General features: G+C 51.9%; 1 protein-coding gene across 3 annotated transcripts in view; it reads right to left on the minus strand.

Moving 5' to 3' along the window:
• The window catches only part of NOS1AP (nitric oxide synthase 1 adaptor protein), a 292,958-nt gene that overhangs the window by 36,102 nt on the left and 243,075 nt on the right, over positions 1–13,781 (minus strand). For all 3 annotated transcript variants that reach the window (XM_029935726.1, XM_029935722.1, XM_029935721.1), the window contains exons 5-6: positions 12,452–12,560; positions 3,146–3,287 (exon numbers count right to left, since the gene is read on the minus strand). In XM_029935726.1, coding sequence (XP_029791586.1) covers positions 3,146–3,287; positions 12,452–12,560 — 251 coding nt within the window. The remainder of the gene's footprint in view (positions 1–3,145; positions 3,288–12,451; positions 12,561–13,781) is intronic.

Consider the following 13,781-nt stretch of genomic DNA (forward strand, 5'->3'; position numbering starts at 1 on the left):
GCATCGGCCTGGATGAACACAGGAACCCACAGAGAAAAGGGTCTACATTTTCTGGAAGGGGACAGGGAAGGGAATGGCAGCAGGGCTGGAAGCCAGGCCTCCCAGAACACAGGGCGCTGACGCCCGGGTAGGACGTCTGCCTGGAGGTGACGCAGAGACCACCGACAACGGAGGCACGTGATGCATTCAGACAGGGATGGGAGGGAGCTCCTTACGGGGAACCTCTCCCTCCCCACCCAGCAGACCTGCAGGGGCTGCAGGAGGAAGGAGAGCGGAGCCCAGGGGTCTTGGCGAAACCCAAACAGCTCTTCTCTCCAAAAGGCCGGCCCATCCCAGCCCGACCTCCTCATGAAGCAGTGAGCAGAGGGTCTGGAGCCGAGATCCAGCTCCCCAGACGGAAGTTGAGCGCCCCCACTGACAGGCGCTGACCCCTTTCACTGCAGGAAATCCAGGGTTTCGCCAGAGACCCTGCCCTGTCCTTTTGGGTTAGAGTTTTTTTGCTTAGGTGCATACTGGCTGCCAGTGGGTTTGAAAGCTTCCCGGAGTTCCAACTGTCAACCAGCAGGGGTGCAGGATGTCACGAAAGGAGAGTCGGTGCCGCACGGGACCCGTGTTCCCGGCTCAGTGCTCTGACGGCAGGTGCCCTGGCACATGGGCTTCCCTTCTCCGCGCGGCATAGCCCGCCCTGGGTCTGGTGCACCGAGAAAGTAAATCTGTCCCTGTCCCCAGTCACCTAGTTCCCTGCCCCCGAGCGAACCACAGTCCCCGGTGTCATGCGTACCACTCTGGAGATGCTCTTTGCATGGCGAACACACAGGTGTTTGCGTGGCTGTGTTCACACACACAGACATTTATACATAGGTCTTTTTATGCAGTTGGTAGCATACCACATTCACAGTTTTAGATCTTGATTTAAAAAAAAAACAAAGTATCTTGGGCCGGCTTTGTATCATTTTATAGAGAGCAGACTCATTTTTAAAGAAAATTTTTTTAAATGTATGTTTATTTTTAAGAGAGAGCGCGAGCAGGGGAGGGGCAGAGAGAGGGGGAGACAGGAATTGAGAGCAGGCTCCGGGCTCCGAGCTGTCAGCACAGAGCCCCATGCGGGGCCTGAACCCACAAACTGTGAGATCATGATGTGAACTGACATCAGACGCTTAACCAAGGAGCTCCCCAGGTGCCCTAGGAGCAGACTCATTCGTTTTAATGACTGTGTAATATTCTGCTCTCTGTGCCCTAATTTATTTGAAAACTCCCTCATGCTGTTTCCAATTCTTTGCTTCTCTAACTTTACACGTACATCTATGGGTTTATCCTTATGATACATTCTCGAGGGGAATCTGTGGGTCAAAGGCACGTGGATTTTTAAATGTAATTATTTCTGTATTTTTCTCCATGGGGCTTCTATTTCTATGTGCCCTGTATGAGCAGGTGCATCGGGTCTGTGTCTGAACCTTCCATGCTGATCCAGTCGGGGACATACTCCTGCATCAGTAGTTTTACCTCTTACAGCTTTATGCTTTCGTGTCCGCAAAGCCACGCATCTGTCATTGCTCATCTTTTCCAGAAATGTTTCCATTCTAGCATTTTTAATTTTTCTGTATTTATGTAAGTCTAATTACATGAAATAGAAGTTGGTGTTTTGATTTTTTACTTTGCTTTTCTGTTTGGAGTGTCATTGTAACTACTGTATTGTAAATGATGGAAAATAATTGCATATGTTAAAAAAATAAATCGTGTTATATTAAAAAAAATAAAAAATAAAAAAATAAAATTGTTCCTTTACCGTGAAAAAAAAAATAGTAACAGCTCACATTTATCTGGTGTTCACTATGGGCCAGAAACCACACGGCATTTTTCACGTACCTGCTCACCTAATTGTCACAATCACTCCTGTTTTCTTCCAAAGAGGAAACAAAGGCCCAGAGAGGTTATGAACTTGCCCCGAATCACACAGCGAGGGGCGGGGGCAGCTGGAATGAAATTCAACTCAAGCCCTTTGCGGCGTCCTGAACTGGATGCTTAACTAATTTGATTTTCATGGTTGGTTATCCATCTACATAAATAGCTGAACTTTTGGCTGTTCCTCCAAACACGGCCTTATCTCTATCCTGCAAGTTTTGAATATGATAGCTTTCTGACGTACCCCGCTTGCCATCAGAAATGTGTACCGTTCTGTTAAATTGAGAGATTTATAGGAGAATTTGTTTTTGCTTTTTATAAAAACTATAGTTGTTTTCCAACCAAGAACTTTGCACTTGTTTATAACTTTCCTTGTGTAAAACATAGACATTTTACTATAGGGATTTATAGGTATTTTATTTTTTTAAATTGTTATTCTAATGAATTTTTTCTTCCACTAAGTCTTCCAAGTGGTCATTGGGGGAAAAAAGCCAACAACCCTGAGTTAACTGTGGTGTTTCCAGACTCCCCTCCTTAAGTGACTTCTCCTGTTTCTAATAGTGATTAGTTTCTTTTCTTGTGTTTTCCACGTAAGTTAACATAAACAATACTGAGTTTTCCCCTGCTCTTTCCTGATGCTCATACTTTCCCCCACATCGACTGTCAGATGACTAACTCTGGCTTCTTCCTTTCAGTGACACTTCAAAACGAGAGACTGAGGGGCGCCTGGGTGGCTCAGTCGGTTAGCAACCGACTTCGGCTCACGTCATGATCTCACGGTTCCTGGGTTCAGGCCCCGCGTTGGGCTCTGTGCTGACAGCTTGGAGCCTGGAGCCTGCTTCGGATTCTGTCCCCCCCCCCCCCTCTGCTCCTCCCCGCTTGCACTCTGTCTCTCTTTCTCTCTCTCAAAAATAAACAAACATTAAAAAAAATTTTTTTTAAGCCATTAAGGTAATTATAACTTTATCTTCTTTCTAATTTGTTTTATGGAGCTGCTTTTGTGCTGGAATTGTCTTTGGGGTTGGATCTGGTAGCATAAAGATAAACATCTTCAATCGTCTATTATAAAAGCCACACACAGTCCTTAAAGAAAATTTAGAATCCAGAGAGAAAGAGAAAAAAAATAAAAGTGTTTTTTGAATGGCTGGGCGGTCTGGGGCCCAGGGAAGGGGCGCCGTGTCCCGTGCCCGCGCTCTCCTGCGGGGCCACCCGCAGCCACTGCAGCGCCCGGCCAGCTGCCTACCTGGTTCCCCCGAGCTGCTGCTGTCCCTGTCGCCGTCACCATCCTCCTGGCCGTCTGCGTTCTGGTGGGTGTGCTGGAGGCTGAGCTTGTGGCACACCTCGAAGGCTTGCCCGACCGTCCGCACGATGCGCATGGCCTGGCTCTGGGAAGGAGAAGGGGAGACAGCCGGTGAAGCGCGCGGGCGCCCCCTGCAAAGGGCACGAGAAGGGCCCGGGATGGGCCGGGGGCCGCGGGAGGGAAACCCACGAAGCCAGCAAAGAAAGGAGCCGGAGAGCCCTAAGGTGGCTCTGGGGCACAAGCTCACAAAGGAGGGTACAAAGAGGTTTTCCTCCCTGCAGTGACCCAGGTGGAACCTCACCAGTTCTAGGACAGTCAGTGGGCTGGAATGACAGACCGCATTTGGCCCAAGTCGTCCTTACAATGAACGAAAGCAGTCGCCGCGATCCAGAATCCTTTGCCTGCCACAACTGAATGCTCGGTTTGCCACGTGAAGAGAAGCTCGGTTTTCTTCTACTGGAAAGGGTGGGTCTCCCTGCTGCTCCTGCAGACCAGGGACCTGGAAGCCACTGTCTAAGCATCAGAGCCGGCGAATGCGGAGTCCGAGTCCCCGGGGAACACCACCGGCAGCAAGTGTAACCCTGCGAGCCCTCCCAGTCTTGCTCCAAGCACATGGTTCACTTGGGTCTGTTTTTGGCTACTTCTCTTTCCTTTCCTTTCCTTTCTCCCTCCCTCCCTTCATTCCTTTCTTGGGGCAGGGGTTGGGGTGGAGGGTGAGGAGCTATTTAGCCATATCTCTTAACAGCCCAAGAATCAAACTTGACCCTGGCTCTCAGTATTCCACTGCTGCACTTGGAGAGGAGACAGGACAAGGAAGCCTGTTCTACAGTCTTAAGCGACCCACACAGGCTGTGAGAAAGATCCACGTGCGAGATTCTCAGGGCCTGGCCTCCAGAGAGATAGATGACTGACTGCAGAATCAGTTGGCTTTCATTCTCTTCCCTAGCCTGGGTCCGGGGTCCGCCAGGCAGCGTTTAAGGGCACAGCTCACTGCTCCTTGTCCCCGGACATCCAGCCCCCACAGTTTATTTAACTGTGGCTCTCACCCTGTGCCCATAGCTGAGATGAGTCGCATTTTGGATGCTCTGACTCCAGGTCGGCCGTGTCCATCCAGTGAGGCCCCAGGTTCACTATAGTGCCTGTTGCTGTAAACTCTCAGGTTCTATTAGGGGGACATTTTACAAGCCGCCATCCCTGTGAGCCACAGACACTTCCCTTAACCAGCTTCTAAGATGATGTTAACAGCTGAGGGGCGCCTGGGGGGCTCCATCAGTGGAGCGTCCAACTTCGTTTGGGCTCGCTCTCACGGTCCGTGAGTCGGAGCCCCACATCGCGCTCGCTGCTGTCCGCGCAGAGCCCGCTTTGGGTCCTCAGTCCCCTCTTTCTCTGCAGCTTCCCCACTCACATGCTTTCTCTTAAAAATAATTAAACATTAAAAAATAAAAGATGATAAGAGTCGAAAGGTCTTCAAACAAGTGCCCCCAAATCTACAGGGCTAGACAAGGGCCAGGGACAGGTTTGCTAATCTTCTCTTTAAAAGGGAGCACTCAGCTTTAAATCCAGCAGGAGAGGACTTCTCGGACGACCTGCGTTTCTCAGACGTCGCAAGCTGGACAATGGAACACACTCAGGACGGACATCTGAAGCAGCCAGACTATGGCTCCCACCTCTGTCACCTTCATCAAGGACAAACACCTGGAACATGCCTACCACTTTCAACCAACCACTGATAAGCCCAAAACGGTCGGGAGTGGGCTGGTTTTGAACGCTTAGTAGTTACATGCTGCATGCTTCACGTTTCTACATGTTGGTAGGCTTGCTGGCCGAAGCAGCCGACCCTTACCTCTGATTCCCTGGAGAGGCAGAAAATGCAGACGTGAGGGTCCAGTCTTGCTGCCCCATGTTAGAAATGGCTCCTTACTGCCCGCTCTTCGGATGGCTGTGTACTTCCACCTCTGCGGCATCAACGGAACGAGCGAGTTCAGGTTTTTGTGCCGAAAGGCAGTGAAGACAGAAAGTAAATATGAAAGGCTGGGCTTCTGGGCTTCTTTCTTTCTTTTTGTTGCCAACAACAGAAACATAGAGATATTAAGGGGATTGCTTCTTCGTATGTACGTGAGCACCAAAAGGGCGAGACCACCCTCTTCCCGGCCAACTCATGACAGAGGAGAACCCTTGGGCCAGGTGACCTCTGGTGGGAGCTGCTCTGACGGGTTCCACTACGAGGAGACTGCTGGACTCGAGTTCTAGATTTGTACATCCACTGCCAAATGGTTTCCTTCCAGTCAGTGTACGTTTCAGGCCGCTCTGATGTAGCATTTATTTTTATTCACACTCAAAGGACACCACGGTAGCATGCTCCACGGCGAGTCCTCTGAACTTGAACGTGGAATCAGGCTACCCAAGTTACAGCACGGCTGTAAACCCGGAAGTGACGCGGGAAGCACTACAGCAGTTAGAAGAGGCTGGGTGGCTCCGAGTTCTCAGAAATGGCTGCATGAGGTCACGTGCCCCCCTGACCTTTTAGGCTCGTCTCCCTTCACCAGTGAAAGGCCCACTTCTAGTAGATTCCTCCTATGTAAGGACCCGGTTGGGGAAATTACCAGAACCTGCACCTGGTGGGGCTGTCCCTCCCGCCCCTGGGGCCATCCGCTCCTGCACAGCGAAGCTGGCTCGGGCGTGCTGAGCCTGCCCCACTCAGGGACCTTCCGGCCGTCTACACAAGAAAACGGGTTCTGCTTGCCACCTTGGAATGCAGGGTCCTCATGTGCTAAGACTTACTAGTTAGTAAGCCACGTCTAAGCCTAGGGGCGAGAACTCTCCCAGAAAGCAGCGTTCAGAGAACTTTTCTTAGGTCCCCAGGGGTCAGGAGGAGCTGCTCATGTCTCATGACCACCAACAGGCCTTTGGAAATTAAAGTGGAGTTTTAGAGATGTGAGGACGGCCAGGTACAAAGCAGGGCAAACAAGCGGCATGCTGGGAAGGCAGCCTTGTCCAGCCCCGGGGTCCGGCCATTCTCTGGAATTTACTAGATTTTTAAATAGCATCACCCTACTGTATTATTGCAGCACAAATCCAGTTTTGTTTCACAAAGCCCCTGAAAGTTCTTGGTCACACGGATCAAGTCTTCCTGGCCAGACGCCGTTTTCCATCAGCGGCCCCGAAGCATTTGTGGGTTTTGCGTTGTCAAGATTAGGCTGGATATAGTTGCTTTGATGTTTTCAAAACGGGGAAGGAGTATCTAACCTCAGAGGGGCTCTCAGCCGCAGAGAGGGGGCGAGGCCGCTCAGGAGAGAGCCGATTACAGGCAATTTTGTAAGACAGGCCTGGAAAGGAAGCAGCCTGAGGACTTTATGCCACTTACCCTCACGACACACAGAAATGCCTCTTTAAACCATCTACTTGTTCATGGGAGCAAAGCTCCCTTCCTGCTCACTCCCAGGCTGTCCCTCAATGCAGCACAGATGTCAGGATGCAACCAAGGCTGCCCTAGAGCGTGCCTACCGTGGGTACTAAGTACCCGCCAGGCAGGTGTCGGTATCCGAGCGATCACGAGTGGCCATCTTGCTCCCAGTGAGAATGGGAGGCTCCTCGGTGGGACTCCTGCTACGGTAGCTTCAGGAAGACAGAAATCTAAAGGTGGATCCCGGTACTCCACTGATCCAGAGGGAAAAGTCCAGCCCGTCATGATCCTCTCTGCTCTTCTCATTTTAAGCGACCTTGCTGTCGGATGGCTCCGGGAACATTGGGACTCTTCCGCGTGTTACATACACGGGAAGAGTGGTAACTATTTGTCTCCTTCTGCAGCTGACTTAATAAATCACCCTGGGCGCTGTTCCGAATTCCGTTGTCCTGGAAAAAGCTGTATTTCAAATTCCAGGAGATAAGGGAGGAGTCTTCAGGTAAGAAAGGAAAGTGACAGCAAAATGCAAGGTGGAGACAGTGATGGTAAAAAGAGAAAGAGAAGTGGGGCGCTTCCTACAAGGAAGGCTCCTTATTCATCTGCCTGCTCTCGCTTCTCTGCTCTTATCCACTGTCCCTCAGCCCCAACGGGAGCGCCGTCTGCCACGTGCTTCTGAATTCCAGGGGACGGAAGCCCCAGAAGTCAGCTCTGGGACAGCTCCCCGGTTTCTAAGTCTTCTCATCTATCACAGCAATAAAGGACAGCGCCCTTTCCTTGACCCGAACCACCGCAGAGTCTCAACAACAAAAAGGTAGAACTGAAGGTCATGTTTCTTTAATGTGCTTTTTTGGTGTGTGTTTGAACTGCAGTAAAAGATTTAAGCTTCTCTCTTATCAAATGACTGCAATGTACAGAATCCGCAATGCTGAAGCCAGGAAACATATGTGGACTTCTCTACAGAGGAAGATCCCAGGATACTAAGGCTCTGAAATGAGAGATGGGCTCAGTTACTGGCCAACTCATTGTGTAATAGCCTTGATCCTGGAATTTGATGGAGGCAAGGCCTTGGACACTAGAATATTGCTCGCTATGGGGCAAGTTTCGTTTCAAAGTGGGTAGACTTTCAACATTGACAGGAGATAGGGGATCTTAAATTTTCCAGGAGACTCCTGGGCTCTTCCTTGTACTCCGCTAGTCCATGAATCAGTACCGTAGAGAAAAGAAGGCTGGGTTATAACCTCAGGACTGCCAGTAACCACCAGGGTGACCACGAGCAAGTAGATTCACCTTTCCCGATCCCGATTTCCTCATCCACCAACAGGGAGGTTTGGACCAGATGAGTTCTGAGACCAGTGAGTTCTGTGGTTGGACTTCCTGAGCCCATTTGGCTCCAACACTTAAGATATAGAGATAGGCTCTTCCCCTGAGGTTAGGACCTGTCTCTCCTGCATATCCTACACTTGGCCAGGGAAGCGACTTACCCTTAGACACGTGACTGTCATCGTCATTCAAAATCCATTGCCATCGCTCAAGGACAGTGAAACGTCTCAGCTGTGGCCTCTAATCTGATGGTGACAGCATTACAGGAGGAAGTAATTTCTTCTCACCAAGCCAACTGAGCTGTGATTACAGGCAAATGATTTCAAGGAGCTGCCCCGTGAAGATAACGGGGAGATTCCTACGGCTCCTGCTAATCACCAGCACTTCACACGCTGATGCGCTAATAAGTCCAGTCACACTTAATCAGGGCCGACAGCCTCATCCTCCTGAGGCCGGGAGAAAATGACAGGAGGGTGACATCCTCTCCACAGGAGAGGTCAAAGACACCATGCAAGAGGCAAGAGGGCTTGCAAATGAATACTATCACTCTACCCCCCACGGTAGGGGGAAGCAGAATGCCCCGGTATTAGGAAACGTTTCCCCTGGATACTCGGGCGAGGAAGAGATCGTGTCTCCGTCTTCCTTCCTGACGACAGTGTGAATGGTGCTGGGACAGTCGCCCCTCCACAGACACGTACCAACAGTCCTGACAATCCTTCCCGGTCGCACAGGACTTGTTCCTGAAGATCAGGTTGCTTCACACATAACAACCTGCATTCCTGAGATGCCTTTCATCTGCTTTGATGGCTGGAGAAACTCAAGTCCAAAGGCTTATGCTCCGTGTGTGAGTTTCATGTAACAGAGTTTAGCGGCCAAAGCTCTGGGCTGGGAGACGGGAGGCCTGGTTCTAACCTCAGTGGCACTGTTGCCACTCGCTACATGACCCACAGCAACCTACTTCCCTGGACCTTTCCTTCCTCAACTATCCAAGTGGAGTTGACACTGACTGAAGATGGTGAGAGAAGGTCTAGGTCAAAGTGACTTGGGTCATTCAGAGTGAAGGAGCTCATCATTCCCAAGTGACAAGTGCAGTGGATCCTTGTCACAGATAGGTCCTGGGGGACAAGGCTACTATTTATCACGTGACTTCCTGATGGAAAATGGGATGTGGGCGCTAGAGGCAGACTCTCTGGGTTCAGTTCTACTTACTTGGACTTATGTCCCTTAAGCTTCTGTTTTCCCAGCATAAGTACCTGTCTTTACAGACGAACCATAGGAATGAAATTAGATAATTCACATAGAGTCACAGGCACAGGGGTGCCTGGGTGGCTCCGTCAGTTGAGTGCCTGACTTCAGCTCAGGTGATATCAGGGTTCATGGGTTCAAGCCCTGTGTTGGGCTCTGTGCTGACAGCTTTGGATTCTGTGTCTCCCTCTTTCTCTGCCCCTCTCCTGCTCTCTCTCTCAAAAATGAATAAACCTTAAAAAAAAATTAAAAAAATAAACAACTCACAGGCACATAGCAGGTAGCCAAACTAGACGACTTCATATAAGGCTTGACCTCATTGAAAGCTAGAACCTGGGTAACCCGGAGATCAGATGCCTGACACGTGGGTGGTAGGTTCCCTCCTTGTGACCTTTTGCTCTCTAGCTCATGACAAAAGCCCAGGAGGGGAAGTACGCCGGTTGTACACATGAGCGACCCGGGTGAAGACCCGCAGATACAGAACCATGACCTTGCCGGAGGGACACACGGGGTGGGGGGTGGGACCCCACCAGGAAAGCAGGGACACCAGACCCATTTTCTCAAATGACAGAAGAGGCAATCCTGCTCCGCAGGGTGAACTAAGACAACCACCTTGGGAGCCTGTCATGGGAAGCGTGCCACGGGCACACGCACGGGGCCACGCGTGATCTGCACAGCAATACCCAAAGCCCCGACAGAGCATGGGGCTCGCCCCAGGGCTTTTTACCCTATGATCGACACGAGAACATCCAGGTCGCCGGCTGCCTGTCAAGAGATCTCCCTATTGACCCCCGACAATCCAGAATCATCCCTGCAACGCATTTCCTCAGAGTATACAGTCCTGCCCTCCCCACTTCGTAAGTATTCCTATGGCTTGCCAATTAAAACTCTTTCCCAAGCCAACTATGCTCTCCCAAGACCAGAAGTGCTTTACAAACCCGTCCGGCACCACCTCCGGAGGCTTCCCGGGGTAAGGGTGCAGAGGCTTGCAGGCATGTTCCCACCCTCCCCACCGGCTGGGAGGCTGGCCCTTCCACCGAGAGCTCAGCACCAGGGAGGGTCACAGGCCAGGCTCTCTGGAAGCCCTTCCTTCAGCCACATGGCTGAGGGCCAGCAAAGGGCCCGAGAATCCACTGTACCAGGAGTTACAGGCTCAGTAGATGGCGGCAAATGGGACATGGAAAATGGAAGAGCTGGAGATCAGAGTTAGCTATGAGGGCTAGGAGACACGGAAAAAGCAGAACAGATAGGGAGCAGGGTGACCCCTCCCTGGTCGCTCGGTAGTAAGAACTTAATCCTGTGCTTTACTTTAAGGTTAAAGTTCCGGCGGGCACTGCTCTCAGACCGGGTTTTGGCAAAGGACCGGGCGATCCCGTGGCGTTTGCATTGTTACGCTAGCTCTGACAGCAAAGCAAATCTAAGGATAGCCCTTGCCTAGGTCTTTCTGCACGTCTCTCCTGGCCTCCAGCCAGTGCTTCTTCAGGGGACCGTGGATAAATCATCTAATCTCCCTGAGCTTCAATTTACTCATCTGTGAAATTGGGGGGGTGAAAAGTACCTGTCTTAACTTCTTTCCATGGGTTTTAGAAGGATCAAGTAAGATTAGATATGAAAGCGCTTGGAAAATTATAATGTGCCATTTGTATCTCTACTAAATTCTAAGTCCACATGGTCCAGTCTCTGGACACAGCTGTGGTCAGATGTACAGCCAGCACTCGAAATGAATTAAACGGGGATTCTAGTCTTTAGTTGCACCTGTCAAAGAACATTAGAGTTGATCTGATTCGTAAGTCCCGCCAACGCACTGCATTTCCCAGACCCCCTGCACCTCACAGCTGCAGAAGAGCCGCTCACTGTCCCAAGCCCTACACGCCGTCTGCAGCCCCTCCGGCTTTTCTTTCGCTCCCTCATCCTCCTCCTCTTCACATCAGTTCTTCAACAGGCCGGCACCTTAGCCCCATTTACACGTTTTCCGCTCAACTAGCTCAACTATCCGTTATCTAGAAGGGAAGCCTGGCAACTTTCGCATTTTCTTCCCACCTCTCCAGTTCTAGCTCTTCCCACCCTTCCAGTTCTAGCTCTTTCAACCCAAATTCCATGATTTGCATTAAAAAGCCTGGGGACAGGTGGCCAAGGGCCCCAATCTCCTTAGAGGAAGAAGCTAAATCAGCCCAGTAGAATTTTAGGGGTGGAGCTAGGGTGGGGGACAGGACAGAACACACAAGTTAGTGAATCCCGACCCTGTCATGCACTATTCTTATTGTGCCCACTTGACGTGGTACCTACAAATCTAGTAAAGATGCTTTATAGTATAGGCTGCCATCCAGAATCAAAGAGAGGGTACATGGGAAAGGATTTGGAAATCATCCCCACAGAAAGCCATGCTCCATGGCTTTCGTGCAGAATGGCAGACCTGTAAAGAATCTTAGAGGCATAAACAAGCTTTTTCTGCAATCTCTTCTGCAGAAAAAATAGTTCCCAGAATATCAGATGGATCCCATGGAAAAAAACACGATTCCGTGGCCGAATCAGTTTGAGAAATGCTGGGTTAAACAGAGTTCGAGGGCTTTCTCCAACTTTAGGGCTTCCCAGAAAATTCAAAGAGGATATTTTTAACAGTTAAGGAAGCATTTCGGATGGTAAATATTTTACAGGAGACATTTTAGGAAACTCTGGTTTTGTCTCTCCTTATTTTATAGACAAGGAGGCCGAGACCCAGGAGAGTGGGGACCACACCCTGGTTTCCAGCACCAGATTTGCGTGTTAAGTGCCTGGAGGACTGACGGGGGGGGGGGGGGGGGGGGGGGCGCCCCTGCCGCACGGCCAGAGCTGCCTCGACTCAAGCGTCCAGGTTACACCAAAACAACCGCCGGGACAACCAGCCTCGGACACCAAGTCTCAACGAGATTCCGTGGGGCGTGGTTTACAGGCCCCCGATCTACACCCGGAATTAGCATGAAAAGTCACTTAAATAAGCGGCCGCCCTTCTTTCCCGCCACACCCTGAGGGGAGCGCCACTCCCGGTGCTGGCCACCTGTCCCCATCCAGAGCCCTCATCCAACGGTCGAGCCCTCTCTGGCCGTCTCCGTGTCACGGAGTACAAAGCTCAGATAAAACGGAAGGAGAATCTCGCGACGCAAGAGTGCCGGCGGACTGCTCGACGGCCCCCTCCTGTCGTGCATGCAGACAGCCACGTCACGTCCTGCCTCTCAACAGTGGGCGGGCCAATGTTTCGTTCGGGTCCCTCTCATTCCCTCCGAGACTTATGACCACTCATTTACCTTCTTCTTGGACTTAAAGACGTTACACCTGAAGATATTGCTGGCACCGTCTCGGGCGATGTAGCTGAAGATCTTCAGGTCTTGGGAATCATGAGAGACATAGAAGATCCTAGAGAAAGAGCAACAGAAAAACGCACTGAAGACGGCATTAGGGTTAGATCTCGAATAAGGGAACCTCTGTTCAAGGACACACTGAGGACAGAGAGCACTTCTTCCTACGAGAGCCACACGCCGATGCAGGAGACACTCTCGAGGCCCCTGCAGTGCTGACACCGCCCTGGGGGGCTTCTGCACTTAGACGAGCGGGCCCAGGCAGGTCACGGACCCCGTGCTGTCCCTGGGCAGCAAATCTGTGCTGGTAACTTGCGTGTGAGAAGGAAAACAATGGCTGCCCTTCGCATCAGAGCAATCAGCCTGCATCTGAGCCGTGCAGATGGGCGCAATTTCCGGACACCTGTTCACAGTTGTCTCCAAGCGAGGGGACTCAGGGAGGCGGCAGTGCCGGCCGCGTGTGGAGAGACGAAGACGCTCGGTGTTAAGTCCCTCAGTGGCAGTGACCTCACCTCCCGTCCCTGTCCGGCAGGCTGTCACTCGGCTCTGTGTGCTCACTCCCCCGCCCCTCCCCTACTCCCCCAGCGTGCACACCGTGGGCTGGCGCTATCCCAGCCCAGATCCGTAAAGGCAGGCAGGACACAGAAAACTCTGACCCCACGGCGGATCTCTAACCGAAACAGAAGCCGAGCGCCCTGAGGAAAAACAGACAGAGTAAGGGTCGGAGCGCGGTGGGGAGGCTGTTTTAGGCGGGAGGCCGCGTGGCCAGCAGGAAGGCCTCACGGAGAGCCAGGGGCCTGAGGGTGAGGGAACTGCTGGGGCAGATGCCCTGCAGGAAGTGGGAACAGCAAGTACGAAAGCCCAGCGGCATTCAGAAGGTGCTAGAAGTGCTCAGGGAACGGCCAGAGATCAGTGCGGCTCAACGGAGGGGTGTGATGACGGAGTCATCCAAGCAGCCAGAGGCCAGGACATGGGGCCCCCGAAGGGCAGAGCCTGCTTCCCAGGTGAGGTGAGCAGCTTCCCGAGGCTTCTGAGGACTGGCTTCCTGATGCTCTGAATGGAAGGATCTCTCGGGCTGCTGGGCACCCGAGTGGAGGCCAAGGGGGAGCTGGCGACAGTCAGAAGCAAGGCCGTGATGGCTGAGTCTACCCTGGGCCTAGGACAGGGTGCCACCCGGTCTGACGGGTCCCAGTGCTGCCGGCACAGGGCAGGGCAGGGGCGTAGATGCGTGCATCAGGGGCACCGGTTTGGGGCCATCTAAGGAGAGGGTTGCTCTGGA

The sequence above is a fragment of the Suricata suricatta genome, chromosome 3, assembly GCF_006229205.1.
Source record: "Suricata suricatta isolate VVHF042 chromosome 3, meerkat_22Aug2017_6uvM2_HiC, whole genome shotgun sequence".
Classification (NCBI taxonomy): Eukaryota; Metazoa; Chordata; class Mammalia; order Carnivora; family Herpestidae; genus Suricata; species Suricata suricatta.